Genomic DNA, 23,914 nt, shown 5'->3' with positions numbered 1-23,914 from the left:
CTCCTTGTAAGGGACAAATGACACCATAAAATATACTGAAAAGGATGTAGCATCACTTCTATGATATTCTTGCCAACAATGCAGCTCAATCTACTTGTGAAAAAACATCAGAAATACTCAGATTAAGGGAGGTTTTATAAAATAACTGACTTACTTGTTTTATGACCTTGAGGTTTTTGAAAGACAAATTCAAGAACTGTTCTAGATTAAAGGAGACTAGAAACATGGCAACTAAATATAAAATGTTATCCTGATTTGGACCCTGAACTAGTTTTTTGTTTTAACAAAGGCCATTACTGGAACAACTGGTGAAATATGGAAAAATATTAGATAACAGTATTAATGTTAATTTTCTGGTTTTGATCATTATGATATGGTTATGTAAGAAAATATCCTCATTCTTAGAAAATACACACTTAAGTATTTGTGGTAAAAAGGCATCATATCTGTAACTAACACTCCAATGGTCAGAAAAAAAGCATTTATTCTATACAAATATCTATACTGATAAAGGGAAATCTTTTCTTTAGTGTAGAATGATTAGTTAATACAGAAAGAATGATGTAGTTAGATAAATCAGTTTTGGGGGCGCCTGGGTGGCACAGTCAGTTGAGTATCCAACTCTTGGTTCTGGCTCAGGTCATGACCCCACATCAGGCTCCACACTCAGTATAAAATTCTCTCTCTTCCCCTCTGCCACTCTCCCCCATTCACTCTCTTAAAAAAAAAATAGAAAAATCACAGTTTTATACACATCACAGTAAAAAATGTTTTCAGGTAAGAATCATCAAAGGATGCTAAATCTACAAGAGGCAGGTTTGATGAGAAATAGAATATCAACATGGTCTCAAAAGTTTCTTGGGGTGCCTGCATGGCTCAGTCGGTTAAACATTTGACTCTTGATTTCAGCTCAGGTCATGATCTCACAGTTCATGAGATTGAACCCCAGTAAGGCAGAGTGTGCTTGGGATTCTCTCTCTCCCTTTCTCTCTGCCCCTCCCCCTGCTCAAAATAAATAAATAAACTTAAAAAAAATTTCTCCTCACAAATTATCAACTAAGTGCAAAAGGAAAAATAGTAACTATACAGTGGAGAAAATGGGTGACATCTTACCCAAGTGATCAAAATGGACACCAATATGGACAAAGGGATATTTTGTGAGTCTGGATGTGACACTGGGAGGACACATCACTCATAGTATTTCAGCTCACACTGCATAACCCACATTTAACACAAGGAAACATCAAAAAAAATCCAAACTGAAGGATAATCTATACTTTAACTGTCCTGTATTCTTCAATGTATTGACACTCGTAGTATCAAAGACAAAAGCTACTGAACTGTTCCAGATGACAGAATCATGATAATCTAACATATGATCCTGAACTAGATTCTGAAGCTGCAAAAAAAATATCAGTGGAGCAACTGAAAGTGAGATAGGGGCTGTAGATTAAATGAAAGCATCCTATCAGTGTTAAATTCCTGAATTTGATAACTGTACTTATTAGTATGTTTGTTCTTACGAAGTGCATATGTAACATTAAAGGTGAAAAGGTATGTCTGCAGTGTATTCTCGAATTGGCCAAGAAAAAAAATATAACGAGATAGAAAATGGCAAACCAAACATGAGAAACATTAAAAATGAAGTCAAATGGAGAAGAACATATACTTCTTCTTAAAATTCTCAGAACATATACCTATATGTGCATGTAAATATATATACTTCTAGGATATATAAGTCTCCTGTTCCCCCATGTAAGGGAAGTAGAAACTAAAATGTGTTAGGTAGTTGCCATTAGGGTAAAAGGGTTAAGTCTCTCTTTTCTCAACCTTCTGTTCCACTCCACAGAGAAAACAGTACTAATTGCTCTCAGAGGTTTTTGGTATGTGCACACAAGCTTATGGACATGCGTAATTCTTCACATCATTTTTTCATTTCACATTCATATTCTATGAATGAATGTACATAAAGGTATTCTATTGATATTTAAGCTATTTCTACTATGCATATTTTAAATACAATCTGAGATTTAAGAAATACATTATTTCATCATTTTTACATTTACTTTGATAAAACCTGTTTGGCCTTAATTCTGTCATCTTATAGTTTGTTTTTATGCCTTATTTTTTTTTAATGTTTATTTTTGACAGAGAGAGAGAGACAGACCGGGAGCGGGGGAGGGGCAGAGAGAGAGGGAGACACAGAATCCGAAGCAGACTCCAGGCTCCAAGCTGTCAGCATAGAGCCCGACGCGGGGCTCAAACTCACAGACCGTGAGGTGGGGACCTGAGCCAAAATCAGATGTTCAACCGACTGAGCCACCCAGGCGCCTCTTTATATGCCTTATTTAAAAAAAATATTTTAAAATATTTTTATTTATTTTAAATTATTTTTTAAATGTTTTATTTTTGAGAAAGAGAATGCAAGTGGGGCAGGGGCAGAGAGAGAGGAAGACAGAGGATCTGAAGAAGGCTCTGTGCTGACAGCAGGAAGCCTTATATGGGGCTCGAACTCACGGACTATGAGATCATGACCTGAGCCTTAGTCAGACACTCAATGGACTGAGCCACCCAGTCTCCTCTAAAAAATAGTTTATGCTCATGTTTTGTTTTGGGATTTTCCTTCTCACTTAAAACTTTTATTCAATTAAAAAAATATATATATATATTTACTTTGAGGGTAGGGAGGGACAGAGAGAGGAGAGAGAGAATCCCAAGCAGGCTTCATGCTCTCAGCACAGAGGCTGATGTGGGGCTCAATCTTATGAATCCTGAGATCATGACCTGAGCTGAAACCAAGTTAGGACACTTAACCAACTGAGCCATCCAGGCGCCCCAACATTTATTCAACTTATGGCAGTCATATTATTATTTCAACAATATGAAGACTTATAATACTTATAATCTATTCTGAGGTGTAACATTAACAAAAATCTTCATAGAAGAACCTGAGTCTGGCCAGTAGGTCATTTAGGGAAAGAAGTTATGCAAGACACGAATGTGAAATGTGAGTTGTGGAAGTCAAGATCCCAGCTGATACCTGAGAAATGTACTTTCCCAAAGTCGACCAACCCAACTTTTAACGGATCTGGGCTGCTCTTTAACTTGATCCTATTATGGGCCCCTTGTGTTGATTTAATGAAAAATCCCTAATTGATTAAAATGTGAGAAGATACTTCTTGCTCTCAGAGCTTTTTTATTATATTTTGTATCACCTTTGTGATCTTTCGGGATAACAACGTATCCTAGAAAAACACTGTTAAAAACCTTACAGATAAATTAAATGGTTAAAATTTTAAATATTTTCCGTAATAATTTTAAAGCAAATAGAAATGTAGTATCTACACCATGTGTATCATGTTCTCTCTCCTACATATTTTATAGTGATATGTATGTTCACATACTGCACTTGGCGATAGGGAGTATGATTTTGGTTTCCCACAGAAGGCTGCAGGCTTCAAAAGCAGAAGTCCAAAACCTTTGAAGGCAGCATAAGAAAAATCTTTGTCTGAACCTCAACGTAGTCTTTTAGCAGTCTATGTTATATATAAAAAAAGAGTCAAAATGTTGGTTTTGTTCTATTTATTTTTGGGGGTGGGGAGAGAAGGAAAAAAATTGGTTTTTGCTTCAAGAAGCCTTCCTAAAGAGTAGTAACTCATTTGTTACACACTACCACGGACAAACACTGTTGTTTTGGCTTTCGTGACTGTTCCAATTCAAGGTAATGTGCATAACCCGTATTTTTCTGAAATCCAGTGTGTTCATTTGGACATACATGGGCTGACCCTTGTATTCTCATAGGAAAGGGACTGGCACTTTGGCATCAAGAACAAATAAAAAGTATCATCACTACAACTTATGACTGGGGTCTGGGCTAATTACTAAGGAACGATTCAGCAATAATGGTCTCAGATGTTTCAATGCCCTGTGAACTTACAATTAATAAAGAGACTGCTCATTCTAAGAACCATGCAACAAGAAGGGAGTGAGGGAAGAGTTACAAGTCTGATGCAAAATTCAGAGCAAAATATCAATCAGTAATCTCCTTCTCACTTCTGTAATATCTATAAATAAAGTAGAGGGTGAAGAAAAGAATTATATGAATAATGATAAATAAAAAGCATATAGAGAACTGGGAAAATATTTTTCATTAAATTTTCCACTTATGCTAATTCAATAAGATGCTTGTGAGAAAAAGAACTAAGGCAGAAAACTAGTTACACTGTTGTTTAGAAATTCTTGAAAGCAAAATAAAAAAGAATACTGATCAGGTAATCAACGGTTTAATATTAACTGTCTTAAAATGTGTTATTTTTAACTTGAACATCTATGTTATGCCTTGGAAATTCAAAGCAAAAAGTAAAATCACATAGAAAGCCAGAAACGTCATTGACACATCTACACAGACGTTTGCTTGTAGTTTTTGGTATCCAAAACCTTTTTTCCACACATTGCACAGATGCCTAAAATAAACAAACAAACAAAACATGTAAGCAATCAAATCATAATACCAACTCATAATACCAATCAAATACCTACTATTAACACTTTGGTTTATTTAAGTCACTCTTGAGGCTTAAAACATAATTTAACAGCATCAGAGAAGAGAAAAAAGCAAGCACGGACTTGCAGCTATGAACCAGGTTCTAAGTGTCCTCTTGCCTTAGAAAAAAGAGCACTTGACTAACAGGATCGATCTCTGAAACTATGAAAGGCTACTCCTTTTCTATGCTATCTAAGTCAGTGCCAAATGTAGGCTGGATATGAACAGAAAAACAGTATTGAAAGAAACTTACCCTTTTTGTAGGCACAGCCCTGGCAGTAATGGGAACCCGGCTGATGTACCGAACTTTTACAAATTCTGCAAGTAGAGAACTTATTCTTTCCATATGGATCGAATCTAGAGTTGTTTTTTTTTTTAAAGAAAGAAAAATGTAAAATAGAAAAGAAACAGTTAAATGACTTCCTTTAGGCAACAAATGGGATTAATCCATGCTTTGTTCCCTCTGTCAAACTTTACAGTCGATAGCCACAGCACGCTTGCCGCCAGCTACCCTCTCTCACTGCTCCTGCACAACCCTACCCCTTCCATGTGAGTTGTATGCTTATAAACGACTTATCAGTTGTACTTAATCCCAAGCCTGTTTCTACGAGTTGTATTTGCCAGTCTATTTGTATGATATAGTTAAATATTATGGAAACTGATGAAATGTGGGTGCAAAAAGTGACCAATTCTATGAAAGACTAGGAGAATGCTTTAGGATGGCTAGATAAATGTGAGTCACTGAACTGCCATTGAATTAGGTGAGACAACTTCAAAATACAGGCAAAATCATAAGTGGAAAGACTTGGCACTTTACAAGTTGTCAGTTCTTGCTCTACTTTAAGATACCGGAAATGCGCATTCTGGTTATGATTTATGTGAGGAAAATGATGAAGAACTCTTATCAGTAGACTCATACTCAAAAGGCCTGTCTCAGTGCCAAATGACTGATGAATGCATGTACACGTCATGTGCCATGACTTACAATAAGGTATGTGTATCTTTTAATGATTGCCTATTTTAGCTGACATTTTCAACTAATTGATCCAATCCCTTTGCATAGAAGAGTTTCCGCTATATAAAAATGCCATTTTACAGCAGCTGGAGTAGAAAATAATTCCCCCTAAACTGGCTGTAACTTTTGTAACAATACTCATGTACTGAATACCAACACTGTCCTAGACCTGGTTTCTTCTCTTGGGGCACAACAGCTTATTTTCAAAGGTTAATTTTTCCAAACCCAAAGAATGTCACCTTACTCTGCACAAAGGAAGATAGCATAGACACTATTCCTCTTTTTAATAAGGCTCGATTTGTTTGCATCCGTATGTCTAGAGATTACTTTTGTTTAAAACCGTATTTAATCCCAAAATGCACATTTTAATATGTCTAACATCTTACAATTCATGGTAGAGCTTTTTCTTTATTAAAGTAATGATACCTCTTCTAAATGTTGGTATCTTAGATTCAATGCAATATAATGGTACACTTTCCAAAGTGAGATATTTAGAGTATCCAAAAATAATAGCTATTTATTAATGATATTGGAGTAAGGCTGGGAGCAAAAAGTAACTGGAGGTATCTAAAACTGTATAGTCTGGGGCGCCTGGGTGGCTCAGTCGGTTAAGCGGCTGACTTCAGTTCAGGTCACGATCTCGTGGTCCGTGAGTTCGAGCCCCGCGTCGGGCTCTGGGCTGATGGCTCAGAGCCTGGAGCCTGCTTCTGATTCTGTGTCTCCCTCTCTCTCTGCCCCTCCCCCGTTCATGCTCTGTCTCTCTCTGTCTCAAAAATAAATAAAATGTTAAAAAAAAAATTAAAAATAAATAAAACTGTATAGTCTGTAAAAATTACAACTTAGTTAATAATAACTGAACTGTCTTAGAAGACATCAATAAGTCAGAGCAATACTTAGTGAGATGCTCTACTGAAGATTAAATCTATTATGCTGTTTTATATCCATTACTTAATAAGCACCATTATGTGCCAGGCACTGCAGGTAGTAAAAGCTTCATTATTATTATTATCATTATCGTTATTATTATTTCTAATCCTTGGGACAATGTCATGAAATAGGTATTAATTCTTTCAGCAAATATACATGAGTGCCTACTATGTGCCTGTTACTGTTTTACATACCAAAAATGAGCTTGACAGACAAAGCCTCTACCCTCTCAAGCTGACATTGTAGTGAGGAGACAGACAATAAGTAAAGGAACAAACATGGATTTCAGACAGTGATACACACTGTAGAGAAAATTCAAACAGGACACTGTGGCAGACATGAGGAGAAGGAAGGGAAGACATTAATTCAGATGCTGGTTAGGGACCCACCCTTAGGAGGTGACATTTCAGCTAGATCCTGGCAACAACAAGGTGCCAGCTATGTGAACTCTGCAGGATGAGCTCTAGGAGGAGGGAGCAACAAACATAAACCTCTGCCAATGGGAGTGGGCTTGGCCTGTCTGATGCAGGAGTAGTCCAACTGGAAGTCAGAGAGGTGGGAGGGGCCAGATCATGGAGAACCTTGTAAGAAAGTGGAAGGGGGCCTAGATTATATTCTACCTGAAAAGAAAAGCAATGCACGTTCTGAGAAAAGCACTTATGTGCTTTTTAAAGGACTGCTCTGGTTACCATGAGACTGAATTATAGGGAACTAGAGAGGAAGCAGAAAGATACAAAGTTACTACAGCATCTACGAAATAACAGTGGTTTGGAACAGGGTAACAGCAGTGAAGCAAGTGTATTCAGGTTATATTTTGCTGGTAGAGCTAAACAATTTACTGATGAAAGGAAAGTGAGGAAAATGTGCAGAATTCTCGCTTTTTGGTTTGCACAACTGGACCGGACAGTGGTGCAGTAAGACTCTGATTAGAAGACAAGGACCAAGAGGTTGCCTGTTAGACATCAAAATGGTAAGATAAGTAGGCAGTTGGATATATGTTTGGAGCTCAAAGAAGTCAGGACAGGAGATGTAAATCTGAGTTATTAACATACAGTATGAATTTCAAGTCATTGGACTAAAGTCACTTGAGGAAAGATTATATATTTGTAAATAGAAAAAAAAAGAGAAAGGTCTAGGATTGAGTCCAGAGGCACTTGACTGAGAAGGAACGGTGAGTTGGGAGGAGAAAAGAGGGTGGTACCCCAGAGCCAAGAGAATACAAGGTTGCAGGGGTGCCTGGCTGGCTCAGTCAGTGGAGCATGCGAGTCCTGATCCTGGGGCTGTGAGTTCAGACCCACACTGGAGGTAGAGCTTATGAAAAGAAAAGAAGAGAAAAGAGAAGAGAAGAGAAGAAAAAAAGAGAGAGAATAGCAGGTTGCAAACATGAGAGTTGTTAAAAGGTTAATCAAGATAAGAATAGAGAAGTGGGGGGCACCTGGGTGGCTCAGTCGGTTGGGCGGCCGACTTCAGCTCAGGTCATGATCTCGCGGTCCGTGAGTTCGAGCCCCGCATCAGGCTCTGTGCTGACAGCTCAGAGCCTGGACCCTGTTTCGGATTCTGTGTCTCCCTCTCTCTGACCCTCCCCCATTCATTCTCTGTCTCAAAAATAAATAAATGTTAAAAAAAAAAAAATTAAAAAAAAAAAAGAATAGAGAAGTGGCCATTAGGTGTGATCCTGCTGCCATTAGGTGAGAGCAGCTGCAGGGATTGATGGGGCTGAAGACCCGACCGGAGTGGCAGAAGCTGAGAATGGAACTTATAGACATTGAGAAAGCCTAAGGCTTTTGAAAACTTTTGCTGTGAAGGGAAGCAAGGAAATGGGATGGCAGCTGGAAGAGTTCATGGAATTTTTAAGACTGGGAATAATAAATAAAGCATGGTGTCAAAAAGTGGTTTTTAGGGTAGGAGACATTTTTATCTCCACTCTTAGATGAAAAAATAAAGTTCAGAGAAGTCAAGAAACTGGCTTAACTTCCTTAAGGTCTCAGAGCAAGAGAGTGACAGAGTCTAAATACAAATTTAGGTCTGACTCCAGAGCTTCTGATCTGTCCACATCTCTCTATTGCCTCCAATGTGTACAATAATGAAGATCTAGATGAAATAATGTACAGTAAACAAAACCAGGCAGTATTATTGCATACCACACTGAAGCACTTGAATGAAACTGCAAAGTAGTTTTGGGGGGGGGTAAGGCCAGAAACCATCGTTTTGAAAAGAAAAGAGCAGAAAAGAAAAAGAATGAGATGAAATAAAAGTCATGTTTTCTGGTAAAAAAGAGCAGTAATATCTTCACAAATCGATAGAGTGGGGAGGATCAGGGTGAAACTGGCAGGTTATAACAAATAGCTTGGCTTTGCATGCTGGTACCTGACGACTCTGTTTAAAGCATGACAGAATGATACACACCACGTTCAGTATGCTTAAGACTAAAAAGAATGGAAAGTTATGTCTCCACGATGTAGCTGCTCCTTTACCTACCTTGCTTTTTTTGAAGTTAAAGCTTTATTTTCATTCAGCTTTCTTCCACCACTTTCTGTATCAAAATATACACATATTTTAGTGGGTTATTTCTGCACATTTCACCATAACATGTACATTTACCACTTAACAATTTGTTAAAGAGTTCATTCTTAGACCTCCTACCAATAGACTAGCCAATATCAACATTTTCAAAATCTTCATTTAATAGCCATGTTTTTAAGACACCACTTAAAAAGGAAACATTTATGATGAAACAATAAAATTCTGGATCATCATTTTACTTCTCAGACTCAAAACAGGACTTTAGGAACGGGTCTGCATTTAATTTATCTATTGTAAAATCTAGAAGCCATTACTTTGGTGCCACCGACCCTGAATACAGTATAAGTGTTTCTTTTCTTTCCCTTTGAAAACATCTTAACTGTATATAATGATATGAAAGTGAAAACAGTGTAAATGATTTAAGAATATAAAAGTCAGGTGAAGAAAGGGGGAATTAAATATATACTCTAATAAAGCTGAATCAAATCAATTACTATGATATACTCACTGGTTGAAAATCATTTAATGATTTTGCTATCTCTTACCTCATAGATTAGGAACCTCTAACATGTAACCAAGAAAACTAAATAGAAGAAGATATTAAATTGTTGGGGGGATCTAGAGTTCTTTAATATTTAACAGATGAAATACTTTGTGCACAAAACATTTCCTTTTACAAATAGTGTAAAGGCTAAAACACCAGTCACGGGAAATATTTGATTTAACTTCTATTTTCTAAAAAGGAAAAATACCTGTGGTATTCCTTGCACCGTCTTTCCATGTGTCTGGAGTGATAACAGTACCAAGTTTCTTTTCACCTGTTATACCAAGATAGTACAATAAGGGGAATTAGGATTTACTGTCTAATAAATACACTACTTTGTGCCTAAAGTTCACAATGGTATCAACTATCTTATTACAGTCGGAGACTTTTCATGCTGGGGTAGGGGCTATGAACTGAGACTGAAGTTACTAGCTGTGGATAATGGATAGCTGACTCTCAGTAAAATCTGTACAGCACAATGGCTTATGATAGGCTTTCCCTGTACCTGTATACTTTCAACAAATCTGACAGATCTATTTATTCCATAAACATACTAAGCACTTAAGATACATAAACCACTATGCAAAGTTTAGAGAAAAATAAAATGGTAATTTAGATAAAGCTCTACTTTCAAGGAACCTACAACATGCTATTTTCTTCAATAGTAATCCTTAACCTGGGCTCCAGGGGTAGACCTCAGAAGACAAATGAACAAGGTGGAGTTGTACACCAAACTACTGTATATCCATTTTTCTTCTTGTAAGAGTCCATAGCTTTTCCAGGTTCTTAAAGGGGGTAGATACCCCTGAAAAAGAACCATTCAAACCAAAATGTAAGCTAGAAAACAAAAAGCATAGTAACTGACAACTTAAGCACCAGAAGAAATACCATGAAGGAAGAAATAACCTTGGCTAGGGAAGTCCAGGGGTTTCAGGAGAAGGCAGTAGAGAGAGTGTCTGCATGTTACAGTGGGTTTGGGAAGAAAAAGAAGAGAGGATGAAGGCAAGCTAGAAAAAGGACGTATCCCAAGGAAAGGCATGGGAAGCTCATGGGCATGCAAAGTACTTTGGTTTGGATAAAGAGTAAGGAAGGTAAGTGAAAATGTAATTGGAAAGATAAGCTGGGACCTCATTGTGGAGGGTCATCCTGAATGCCAGGCTCCAAACACAGAAAGCCAGAATTATTCTCTGCTCACTGAGAATGTATTAAAGGTTTTAAATTCGGGAAATGATACAGTACACTTATATCAGGTTCAGTTCAAACATCTGTTGTGATTACTCTAAGCCATGTCCTGGCATACTGATGAAGGATAGTAAGACAAAATACTTACCTTTGGTCCTACTATCTAGCATTTGGTAGGAATATAATACTTGTTGCATGAATGAAAAGAAAAGGTGACAAAATGCAAGAATGGAAGGTGGAGTTAGGATTTAATTGAGCATTTTTATATGGAAGGGGAGCTGATTAAAAGATTCCAAAAGATAGAGAGACAAATAAAGGACCTGAAAAAGGTAGGGAGGGATGGCAACAAGAACACAAATAGGATTTTCCTCGAAAAAATAAAGGGAAAGAAGTAAATGGGTATGGATGCAGAACTGATTATGGGCATAGTAAAAGTAAGATGAAATGTTGGGAATGTTCCCATTTAATTACCTCGCTTTTCTTATACCTGTAAGGAGCTATTTGTCAACACAGGATGGGGTAGATGAAGGTGGGGGAAGTTTAAGGCACTGAAGAGTTTGGAATAGTCACTAGAGACAAAGGGCGAAGGCTGACTAAAGAGAAGTAAAAAAAGATTGATGCATAGTATTAAAGATCTTGGAGATCAGGAAATATACTCTTTTAGTGGTACCAACTGGTTCATTTGTGCAGTTTTTCCTACTGGTCTTCACACGCATGCAGGACATTTTTGAGAAGAGCCAAAGGCTGGAAGAGCACGGTTTGAGGGGAAAGGGGCTGGTAGGGGATAATATTAGTCTAACTCAGAGTGATGGAGACCTCAGCTAGGGTATTTGAAAGGCTAGGGAAAGTCGGAGCTGTTGAATGAGAGTAAAATAAGCAGGGCATACATGTGTTTGGATGCAGGTTCACAAAGGGATAGGAGAATGAATGAGAGATGATCGAGGCTTTGTCAATAGGTGACTGGGAGGATTGTGATGCCATTAAATGATGGGAGAGAAGGTACCGGTTTGTGAAGCAGGACGACACATTCAGTCTTGGAAGTACTAAACCATTAGGTAACAACCAGATGGAGGGTCCCAGTATTGTTTAGAGAAAATTTTTCTATTGGTGCTTAGTTTAGAGAGAAGTCAGCTGGAGATGTGGATTAGACATTCATCGGCATGGATCTGCTACTTGAAGCCAGATATTTCTAAAACAAAGAGTCAACTGTTCTTTAAAACTGCAAAAAGAGTCAAAAGAAGGTCAGATATAGATCACTGGGAAACATCTACTTTAAGGGGATAAGGAAAATAAGAAAACTTGGAGATTATAAAAGTAAAGAAGCACTGGGAGAAGTAAATTCAAAGAGAATCTACACCAAGTTTCAAAGTCAGAGGCATAGACAAGCACTGAGAGAAAGGTCTTTCAATTTGGTGTTTAGGAGACCTCCAGTGAACTTCTGAAAGTTCTTCCAGTAGTGGGGCATAGCGAAAGTTTGGAAAGCACTAAGAAGTAACAAAATATGAAGGCAACAAAAATAACCAAGCCTTTCAAAAAATTTACCGTGAAGGCAAAGAGAGAGCTAGGTAGTTGCTTGAGAGTCTACCTTTATGTATAGGAGAGATATGAGCTTACTTAGAGGGTGAGTGGAATGAGTTGATAGATGAGGGATAAGAAATATGTAATAAAAAGAGTATACTTAAAAATTTTTTTTAAATGTTTATTTATTTTTGAGAGACAGAGAGAGACAGAGCATGAGCCAGGGAAGGGAAGGGAGAGAGGGAGACACAGAATCCAAAGCAGGCTCCAGGCTCTGAGCTGTCAGCACAGAGCTGGACGTGAGGCTCGACTCCACAAGCCGATGTTGGATGCTTAACCGACTGAGCCACCCAAGCGCCCCAAAAAGAGTATAATTTTATTTGAGGAGTAAGATGGTATAGAAGGTAGAAAGGCAGTAGAACAAAGAAATAATAGAGTTGGACTCTCAGACATGCAGGGAAGTAGAAAAGCAAATGGCCTTTTATAACACATAGCATGTCCCAGAACCAACTATGTGTATTTATTTTAATACCACATCAGGTCCTGAGTCCTCAAAATTTTTATGTACCTTAGGAAATTAACTCTCACAATTTGCTCAGTATCCTTAGTTTCCCTGGGAAAAAGCACTTATGGTGTAAAGCATATCACACAAATTAAACCAGGCAGAATACCCGTCCTCTAAAGCTAAAATGTACAGAATTAACACAAGTTAATTAACACAAGTTACATAGAAAGACAAATTTATATGTTTAGAACTACACTATATGAGAGAAAAGGTATCACGGAAGGTGTATAATCTAAATGTGTAAGCCATATTTACTCAAACAAGCAAAACCAAAAAACTGCTTAAGTACAGGATAGAATAGAATTAAAGGACATCAATGTCAAAAAGCTTAATGTACTTTTCAGAGTGATGAAAATATTCTAAAATCGATAGTGGTGATGGTTGCATAGCCCTCTGGACATACTAAAAATAACAAAACGATACATTTTAAATGGGTGAATTGTACCTATGTCAATTACATTGCAATAATTTTTTATTTTATTTTTTTAATTAAAAAAATTTTTTAAGTTTATTTATTTTGAGAAAGAGAGAACAAGCAGGGTAGGGGCAGAGAGAGAGGGGAGAGAGAGAATCCCAAGCAGGCTCTTCACTGTTAGCGCAGAGCCCAATGTGGGGCTCAAACTCACAAACAGTGAGATCATGACCCAAGCTGAAATCAAGAGCCAGACACTTAACTGACTGAGCCACCCAGGCACCCATCAACAATTTTTTTAAAGCTTGATGTGAGATGATGATATAAAGCATAGAAAAATGGATACATTATTTCCACTTTACCCCTCATAAAATGAAGGAGAGTTTAACTCTCAGTGCCACATACTGGGGGTTATGATAGAAATAACCAGTTTTTGAGTATACGCGAAGGCACTTTTATATCAGGCTTTACCTACATTATCTGAACCCCATAAATTATGTATTATTCTCATTTTTCAGATGAGGAAACTGGGGCCAAGATATATTAGGTAACTTGCCCATGGTTATTCTTTTACCTAATATAAGAACTGTGATTCAAAATTATGGGTGCCTGTGTTCAAAGTTTTACCTACTAGGGGGGATATAAACAAAATTGATCATGTTAATGTTAACACAGATAAGAGGCCTTGAAACCTCGCCTAGAAGAGCCAGAGAGGCTGAGGAATAAAAAGACTTAGGGATATGACAGCCGTTTTAAAACGTATAGACAGTCTAGGATATCAAAAAATCGTAAGAAACTTTCTAGAAACCTTAAGGGTTTGCATTAGAATCACCAGATGGCGACTACAGGGTGGAAAGCCTTTTCTAAAAGTTAGTGACATTTACACAGACTGCTTTGAAGGTGGTGAGACTTTCTGAACCCTGCCTCAATACCACAGGTATGCATGCAAAGAGTATCTAAGCCATTGGATAGGATGCTAACTTAGGGTAGCTAGTTAAAATATAGGATGCCCTGTGAATTTTTAATTTCAAAACAACGAATGTTTTAATTTCAAAACAACAGTACTGTCATGTCCTAAAAGTCAGTCAAAAGTACTTTCAGTAGTGAGGAAGAGCACGCAAAGACATGTCTCAAATATTGCATGGGACATACTTCTAGAAAAAAGGTATTCCTCTTTTTAAATGTCTTAAATCTGGCAACTCTAGGACTTTTAAGATCCAGTCCAACCCTGAGGGTCTGTTAAAGCGAAGGAGCCAGTCAAGAACTGTATGGGATAAGATCCCGGGTTGGAGGGGAAGGCAAAGGAAATAAGCAAATATCTACAAAACTGAGACCACTCTGAACGCAAAACGAATATACGATCGTTGGGGAGGGACAGGAATGGTCAAAAAGGGTAAGAGGACAGAGGCTGGAACACGAGAACTGAGGCTGAAAGAAAAATAAACAAAAGACAAGGACCCGAAGAAGCCCAGTTAGCTCCTCCTAGCCTCCTTCTCACAAAGATGCGGCCTCTTAACTCACATTTTTCGCACACCATCCTTCCCCGACGGTTCCCTTGGCCACAGAAACTGCAGCAGCTTGAAAATAACAACACAATAGCCAGAAAAATATTCCCCTTCCGGGTTACGAAAAGCCACTTCCGGCCCCTCCGCCCCCCGCCCCGCCTATCCCACACCTGAAAAGCCGCGGGAGGAATTAAACGCCAGCGGGAAGCGAGGCTGCTCCCATTGGCCGCCCCTCCACTTTTGCAATTGGCTGTGCAATCTTGGGTCTCCGCCCCCACAGGCCTGCGCATGCGCGAAGGTCAGGGCGGCGGGTCGTACCTGATGGTGGCAGGTAGTAACCCCCGCTTCTCTTCCGCGGGCGGGAGAGTAGGTAAGCCAAGCCGAACCCTCCCGGCACGCGAGCCTCCGGGGGGGTGCAAGCAGCCCCCACCAACTGCCCATGTGGCCGTCAGCGTCTGTGCCCCGTCCCTTCGAACGCCACCCTTCCGGAGTGACCCAGGGGCTGCCCTGTTGGACCGGCCCTCTTTTGGAGTCGACTTTCTGTGTGTGACCCTCCATTTCTCCTGGTCTCCCCGCCGGTGCTCTCTGATTATGCCTCTCAACTTGTTCCTCGTTCCTCACGCTCGCGCCGACTGAGGCTTGGGCAGAGTCCCCAGCGACCGAGTTTGGGGTGGGGCTGTAGAGACCAGTCCCGCGATTTCCGGGAAGGCTCCTATGCGAGCCGCCCAGAAAGGCCTTCTCTCCAGCCTCAGTACTTGCGGACCCGGGCCAGGTCAGACGCCGGAGGCCAGGGCCGTGGCCTCCCGAGGGGCGCTCTATGGACGTCCTGGCGTGCTCGCCAAGGTCCACCCCCCGGGCTTCTTTCTCAGGAGGGGCACTTAATCCATCCTCTTCCTTTTTTCGTTCGTTGATTCAGTAAGCATTTGAGTTTGGGTACTTGCTCACTGTATTAGATCCAAATCTGCTCATGTCATTTGGGATTCTGAGAGTGGCCCAGAAAAATGCCCGAGGAAGTGAGGTAGCTCTTAAGACCCTGTATTCCAGATCCTCTGCCCCGCCCCTCAGCCGGCAGAGGGTAGGAGCTATGCAAAACTTTCCCTTTTCACCTTCTTTGTATATCTTTATATTAAAGAGGTGAGACTGACATGGCTCTAGCGCTTGAGAGCTTGGGACCTTGGACGTGCCTCCTAAAGTGTCCTAGCCTGTTTCCTTATCAGTAGACTATTTGCCTTTGAAAATTACAGTGCGAATTAGCTCAGAGCTGTTAGTATAAGGCCTGCACTTGCCCTTTTGTTTTTCTGGAATATTCACCACAATGTAACATGTGGACTATTGCCTTTAATAAAACCCTTGCTTAACATTTGCCAATGTTATGTATAAGCTCTGTTATATATATATGACATATAATGTGTATTTTATAAAAAGAGAAAGTAGACTCTTTTTTCCTTCCATTTATGCTCTAGTTTTGATTGGAACCTAGCACCTGTAACAGACATTGTCATTTTGGTATTTCTGGAGCATTGGGCTGCCTTAGTTTAGCTAACGTTCTTTGAACTTTCTTGATTACACTGGCCACCATTTGAGTATTCAAGTGTGCACTTGGCGTCACTTGTCATTTGCCAGAAGGTGTGAACTACTGGCAGGGGCTAGACAGGGGTCCACAATGGTTAAAAAAGGAATACCTACAGTTTAGCCAGAGTGTATTCCTGGGGTTTTTAGAACACATAGCTTATATTTCCAATAAGAGCAAATCATTAATCCATGCATGTTGTTTTCACCTCTGTGATTTTGGGGAAAAAACAAAACAAAACAACAACCAAACAACCAGACCCCTTAATTGGGCCTAGGACATGACCCTTTGACAGAAACCAGTTACAAATGTTTAAGATATTCGTAAATTTGTCCTTTTTAGCCTCTGAGAGCTTTTTTGAACCATATTACTCTACATGTGAATTTATACATATGCATCTTCTCATACTCTGAAACTAATACATTATTGCACATAGAAAATTGGTACATACTTTTAGGCGTTGGAGCATTTAAACAATGGAAAAGGTCATTATTGCATATGCTCTTTTCTTAATTTGTTTTTCATTAGATAGCCACTCAAGAAAACACCATGAAAGATACTGATATCAAGAGACTACTGTATACTCATCTTTTATGCATATTTTCAATTATCCTAAGCATCTTCATTCCATCATTCTTCTTGGAGAACTTCTCAATATTGGAAACACACTTGACATGGTTGTGCGTCTGTTCTGTTTTTGTAACTGCCGTCAATCTAGTATTATATTTAGTAGTGAAACCAAATGCATCCTCTAAAAGAAGTTCATTATCATATAAGGTAAGGCTTATTTCTTGATAACTGATTTTTAGATAGAGATGGTGTTTCTTTTAATGAAAGAATGAAGTATTAGTCATGTCATTATGGGGTTATTTACAGTGACTAGAGGACATGTTTCCCCCTGCCCCCCTGCCAAAATCAGTGGCCTATTATTGCTGGAAGGCTGCCTACAATGTTTGATAGATCCTAGCCTTGCATCAGCTGTGGAATTAGAGTGTCTTCAGTGGATACTATAGCATTGTGAACCTATATAGTCATGTTTTAAGTCACCATTGAAGATAAATATGTGATGCAGTAGTCCTATCTTTAAACTTTAGAAGACATTTTAGTTTATTTTCATTTATTTTTTTGCATTTCTGAAAGAAACTTAATGGGTTTCTCAGAAATTACAAAAAAAGCCTCTGTGGTAGCTTTGTTTTAAACACGGCCTTCCTTGACCATGTTTTGGTCAAGGAAGTGACACTTCCTTGACCAGTGTTAGAATTTTCAGATGTTAGAATCTACTTTCTGAAATGTTTACTAGAGTATAACACTTAACTATTACTTTAATAAAGTCCTCACTTAACGTTATCCGATACTATATGTAAGCTGCCCTAGGTAATTTAAAACACATTTACTGCTCTGTGATTAAAAAACTCAACATGTGTTTTATAATTAGATCTTTTTAAGCTTCAAATCAAGTAGGTCCCACTCTGATTTGCGGACACGCAGGTCTTTTTTCAAATGGATCATATAATAACATGAATATGATTTAGGGATTAATTTAGTATTGGTACAGTTTTCTTAGGAATTTTGTTTTTAAATGAAAAGAATTATTGTTATTTTCTGCAAATATTTCACGTATCACATAATTAGGACTGTGTGGGTTTTTTTGTGTTCTAGCATCCTGTTGTCGGTAAATATTTTATAAATACTGATTAATAACATAGCTCGATACCCTAGGAACAGAAATGCTTTTTGATTCTAGTGCTGATTGGGTGGGTGGAATATGAGGGTCGGTTTGTAACTTGTAGGCTGTTGTGTGGAGCTATATAGAGGGCCATGCACCTGAATGTGTGCCAGACATGGGATCTGACTTCAGGCTAGTCAAAGGAAAGAATATTCAGCTGTTTCACCCATGGGAAGAAGTTGTGTTTGTAGATAAATTGGGAGCATTTGCTGTCCTCTAGGCATTGTCTTGAGTCTTTAAATCATTCTTATTTCTTTTTTAGGTAACCAGGTTTTTGAAATGCTGTATCTACTTTCTTATGTCATGTTTCTTCTTTCATGTAATTTTTGTTCTGTATGGAGCACCACTCATAGAGTAAGTGTGAAATTTTTACCTTCAGGCAATTATGTTTTGGTTTTAATTTTTTGTAATGTTTATTTTTGAGAGAGAGAGAGAGATTGAGAGACAGAGCGTGAGTGGGGGAGGGGCAGAGAGAGAGGGAGACACAGAATCCGAAGCAGGCTCCAGGCTCTGAGCTGTCAGCACAGAGCCCGAAATGGGGCTCGAACTCGGGAACCATAAGATCATGACCTGAGTCAAAGTCGGACGCTCAACCGAATGAGCCACCCAGAGGCCCCAAGGCAACTATGTTTTAAAATGCTCGCTTACTAATACTAAACAAAGATTAAATCTGTTGGTGATTAGAGAAGAACTGTTGTGTGTTTAATTACTGGATCACAGAAGGATACTGACATCATTGCCTTTCCTTAGTAGTGTTATTGTTTTAAAAAATGGTAGAATGACAAAATTCATCCAATGCTCCTATCAACTAGCCTTCTATTACTGCATTGCATGTGGGGAGTGGGGAGGTAGATGAGAAACTATACTATACCAATAAATGTGTGGCCCTTAGGACTTGTGAGTGAATTTACTATAATGACATGTCTAAATTAGTTACAGTTAGCATATCAGTTCTTAGGAAATGTGATTCTGAAGTGCTTGAAAAGAGTTTGTTTTCTCAAGAAAAGTCAATAAATCCCTGCATTTAATTATTTAATAAGCTAATGTTTATAGTTTAAAGGCAAAATTTAACTCAAAATTTTTTCAGAGCTGACCAGTTTTTAAAAAAAAAACTCAATTCATGAATATTTCTTATATATGTTCATCATGGATTGGGAAACTTCATTTAGCAGTGATTAATGATTACGGTGAAACCAGTGATGTGATACACACGCACGCACACAAAGTTATGTGTATAGTTTTATATACACACTAAATTCACAGGTAATTCCTAGAGAGGGGAGGATAAGACCTTTGTAATGAGAAATGGTAGTTTCTTTTTAATCCATTTTAGAGTAGGATGAATGTCTTGAGCAGTGGTTCTAAAACCAGCAGCATCTGCATTTTATCAAAGGTAAATTATCAGGTCTCAGAAACTCTAGGGGTGCAGCCCCCTAATTTTAGTTTATCTAGCTTTCTGTGTGGTTCCAATACATGCTAGAGTTGAACCAGTGGTTGCAAAAGAAAGTTCCAGAGCCTATTCAGGAAAAAAGTTAATTATCTAGAAAAGGGGTTTCTCGTAGTGGAGTGTCGTATGGATTACAGGGCATTTAACACTTCTGAATTCTGTCTTTAAAGCCAGATACTTGCTAGATTGTTTTTTAGAGCTTGCATTTCAATACATTTTTTATAGTTATAATTTTGGTAGGACTTGTGTTATCTTTCAAAGTAAAGTGTAAGAAAATGTTTTTATATTAAATGTATTTAAGAAACAAAGATTATGTGTGTATATGAATCTTTAATGCTTTTAAAAAAATTAATGATTTTTTTTTTCCTAGGCTGGTGTTGGAAACATTTTTATTTGCAGTTATTTTGTCTACTTTTACTACTGTACCTTGTTTGTGTTTGTTAGGACCAAACATCAAAGCATGGCTGAGAGTTTTCAGTAGAAATGGGTAAGTTTTAACTTTACATTTTAGTGATTAGTAAACTTTACATTTTAAAAATTAGTGTTTTTCTATCCATGGCAGCTTGCTGATTGTTTTATGAGTGTTTTTCAGCACTGTATGTTCTCAGGGATGCCTTAAGGGCCCACTGCATTTGGGGATTGGGGACAGGCAAGAGGTGGTGTGCATTTGAGGAGAACTACAGGTTCCTCCTTCCACTTTCGCAAGTTCAGCTCTCCTTTTCTTCTGTATGGTAGGATCCCACTTAGCCTTTTGTTTGAAAAAAGGTTTCTGCTACCAAAAGAAGGCTTTGAAAATCACTCCTCAGGGATGATTTGTCACTGTGATAAAATTGCTACAGATAAAACTGCTTCCATACATCTTATAACGTAGAATTGGGGTCTACAATCTAAAAACGCTTAGTGAAACACCTATAATTTCTTTTTTAGCTTCTTTGTGGTAAGACACCTGAGGTTTTACAGGATTTTGTTTTCTTAGCAGCCATACACACACACACACACACATACACACACGTGTGTGTATATATGTATATATATTCAACACAGCTGAGTTAAAATTTTAGCTTCTTGAAACGCATTCAAATCATTCCTAACAAAAATGGTTACAATGTAACTAAAAAAACTGTGAAGTTATTTGGTGCCCATTATTTTGTCTTGTTTATCACCCAGTAGCAAAAACTTCTTGAGCTCTTACTCTGTATTCCATACTGTGCAAGCTTTGTGTGGATTCTGAAATATTAGCCATGATTCTCTCCCTGAGGAGCTGTACGTTCAAGGGACATGAATAAAATGAGCAAACAATATGAGATTAAAATTGTGTAAATCATATAGTAAGTGCTCTTGGAACTCAGAGAGGTAGGAAACCAATGAAGAATGAGCTGGAAGGGGGGAATGACCTATAAAGGATTTCGATCAGAAGTGTGAGATTCGGTGAGATGAAGGGAAAAGGGAATGACTCCCATGTTAGGGAAATGAATGAAGCCATAGAAACTGAAATAAAAGTGGTATTTTTTGTGATTTGGAAAGGAACAGCCCAAGTAGTGCAGAGGAAGCATCTTGGGTCACTAGGCTCCATAAATTACTGACTTTTTCCTTTTGCAATGAATATTGTTTGTTCCCCTTCAGAACCATCTTCTGGTGTTGATAAGGTCTCTGGAAAATAGGAATGTAAACATTGAAAACTTTTTCCCAGGGGAGCCTGGATGGCTCAGTCAGTTAAGCGCCCAACTCTGGATTTCAGCTCAGGTTATGGTCTCATGGTTTGTGGAATTGAGCCTGTGTTGGGCTCCACGCTGACAGCAAGGAGCCTACTTGAGATTCTCTGTCTCCCTCTCTCTCTGCCCCTCACCCTGCTCGTGCACGTGTGTGCATTTGCTCTCGCTCTCTCAAAATAAACTTAAAAAAAAAAAAAAAAGAAAACTTCCCCACGTCATTACTATAGTATCCCTAATGGCATTTATTTCTTTTAGCATTTTAGTTTGAAATTTTTTAAAATTTTGTAACTTATTTTTTGAGAGAAAGAGAATGTGTGCATGCAAGTAGGGGAGGGGCAGAGAGAGAGGGGGAGGGAGAAATCTTAAGCAGGCTCCACGCTCAGCATGGAGCCCCTCTCAGGGCTGGATCTCACTAGTGTGAGATCATGACCTGAGTGGAAATCAAGAGTTGGGACACTTAACCAACTGAGCCACTGAGGTGCCCCTTAAGTTGAAATTTTTAAATAGTGAAGACCAGTTGAAACATTGTAAGTTTGGATTGGTGATTTATCCAGCTTTGAACTGTGTTTCTGGTAATGGTATATTTGGGGGAGATGTTGTCATCTCATTCTGCAGTAAGTTCTGCTATAATGTGGCGGTATGCATTCCTTGAAATCCCCGCACTATGCAAAATTGGGCAATAAAAAACACAGAGCCTACAGGAAAGACAAGCTTGAGGCATAACACTCAAAAACTTTGACAGTAACACGTAAAAAAGATAGGAACTTAATAAAAATGATAGTTCAGTTTTATATATGTTAAATAGTTAAGAAATTTATAAACATTATAATGAATATGGTACTTTTGCTTGGAAAAAACCCTGAAATTTGGTTTTGGAAGTAGGTGTGGGAAGAGTTGCCACTTGTAAATTATTATGAAGTGGTAAAGGAGGTTTGTTGGAAATCTGACAGGAAGTTAAAGACCAGATATGGAAGATGTGACTCATACACATGAGGGAAACTAAGAGAGCTGAGAGATGGGATTTTGTTTTGTTTGTTTTTGTTTTTGCTTTTTTATGTTTCAAGTTTTTATATAAATTCTAGTTAGTTAACATGTAGTGTAATTTTAGTTTCAGGAGTGAATTTAGTGATTCATCGCTTATATGTAACACCCAGCGCTCATCCTAACAGTTGCCCTCCTTAATACACATCACCTATTTAGCCCATCCCCCATCCACCCCTCCTCCAGCAAGCCAGGGAGGGATTGAGATATAGTTCAAATACCATACACTTTACCTATTTAAAGTGTGCGATTCAATAGTTTTGAATATACTCCCAGAATTGTGCAGCAATCACTGCAGTCAAATTTAGAACATTTTCATCACGTCAAAAAAGAAACTCCATACCCTTTAGCTATCAATTCCTTATCTCCCCTCCCCTAGCCCTAAGCAACTACTAATTCTCATTACTGGTTCTATAGATTTGCCTCTTCTGGACATTTCATAAGAGTGTAATCATATAATATGTGATCTTTTGTGATTGGCTTCTTTCACGTACCATAATATTTCCAAAGCTCATCTATGCAGTACTTCATTCCTTTTTATGGCTGAATAACATTTCCTTGTGTGGCTGTATACCACATGTTGTCTGTCCACTCATCAAGAGGGACATCTGGTGGTTTCTACTTTTTGCTGTTATGGCTAAGCTCCTGCAAACATTTGTACACAGGTTTTTGTATGGACATAGGTTTTTATTTTTATTTATTTATTTTTTTGAGTACATACCTAGCAGTGGAATTGCTGGGTTTTATGGTAACTCCCTATTTAGTTGTTGAAGAAACTGCTAGACTGTTTTCCAGAGTGGCTACACCATTTTACATTCACACAGCAATGTATGAGGGCTCCAATTCCCCCACATCCTTGCCAACAGTTGTTATTATCTGGTCTTTTGATGATCACCATCTTAGTGGGTGTGAAGTGTTAACCTCCTTGTGTTTTTTATTTGCATTTCCCTACTGAGCAGTGATGTCAAGCATCTTTTCTTTTCTTTTTTTTTTATTATTTTTTTTAATGTTTATTTATTTTTGAGAGAGACAGAGACAGAATGCGAGTGGGTTAGGGGCAGAGAGAGAGGGAGACACAGGATCCGAAGCGGGCTCTAGGCTTCAAGCTGTCAGCACAGAGCCCGACACAGGGCTTGAACCCACGAGCTATGAGATCATGACCTGAGCCAAAGTCGGACACTCAACCGACTGAGCCACCCAGTCACCCCTCAAGCATCTTTTCATGTGCCTATTGGCAATTATATATTTTCCTTGGAGAAATATCTCTTCAGATCGTTTCCTCAGTTTTTATTTGGATTATTTGCCGTGTTTATTAAGTTCTTTATATATTCTAAATACAAGTCCTTTATCATATACATGATTTGCACATTCTTTTTGTGGGGTGTCTTTTTGCTTTCTTCATTGTGTCCTTTGAAGCACAAAAGTTTTTAATCTTGATGAAATCTAATTCATCTGTTTTTTTCTTTTGTTGCTTGTGCGTTTAGGGTCATTTCTAAGAATCCATGGCCAAATCCAAGGTCATAAAGATTAACTCCTCTGTCTGCTTCTAAGAGTTAAATAATTTTAGGTTTTACATTCGAGTCTTTGGTCCATTTTGTGTTAGTTTTTGTGTACCATGGGGGTAAGGGTCTAACTTCATTCTTCTGCACCTGGCTTGCCAGTTGTCCTAGCACCATTTGCTAAA

The 23,914-nt window shown here is 38.4% G+C and overlaps 2 protein-coding genes across 6 annotated transcripts in view; one reads left to right on the top strand and one right to left on the bottom strand.

Annotated features, from left to right (window-relative positions):
• Positions 1-23,914, top strand: part of PIGF (phosphatidylinositol glycan anchor biosynthesis class F) — a 106,580-nt gene that overhangs the window by 57,656 nt on the left and 25,010 nt on the right. Inside the window, exons 1-4 of one of the 5 annotated variants that reach the window (XM_003983960.6) lie at positions 14,972-15,104; positions 16,833-17,081; positions 18,293-18,384; positions 19,848-19,964. In XM_003983960.6, coding sequence (XP_003984009.1) covers positions 16,854-17,081; positions 18,293-18,384; positions 19,848-19,964 — 437 coding nt within the window. In that variant the 5' untranslated portion in view covers positions 14,972-15,104; positions 16,833-16,853. The other 4 variants (XM_019827145.3, XM_045054174.1, XM_006930091.5 and 1 more) reach the window with 4 other exon arrangements.
• CRIPT (CXXC repeat containing interactor of PDZ3 domain) lies at positions 3,568-14,840 on the bottom strand. The gene is made up of 5 exons (XM_003983961.5): positions 14,751-14,840; positions 9,761-9,826; positions 8,964-9,018; positions 4,797-4,900; positions 3,568-4,463 (listed from the first exon to the last, which is right to left on the bottom strand). The coding sequence occupies exons 1-5, from the start codon at positions 14,764-14,766 to the stop codon at positions 4,399-4,401; spliced, it is 306 nt and encodes a 101-aa protein (XP_003984010.1). The 5' UTR covers positions 14,767-14,840; the 3' UTR covers positions 3,568-4,398.

This window comes from Felis catus, chromosome A3 (assembly GCF_018350175.1).
Source record: "Felis catus isolate Fca126 chromosome A3, F.catus_Fca126_mat1.0, whole genome shotgun sequence".
Taxonomy (NCBI): Eukaryota; Metazoa; Chordata; class Mammalia; order Carnivora; family Felidae; genus Felis; species Felis catus.
The sequence above is the reverse complement of the archived record's forward strand: the minus strand, read 5'-3'. Positions and strand labels throughout refer to the sequence as shown.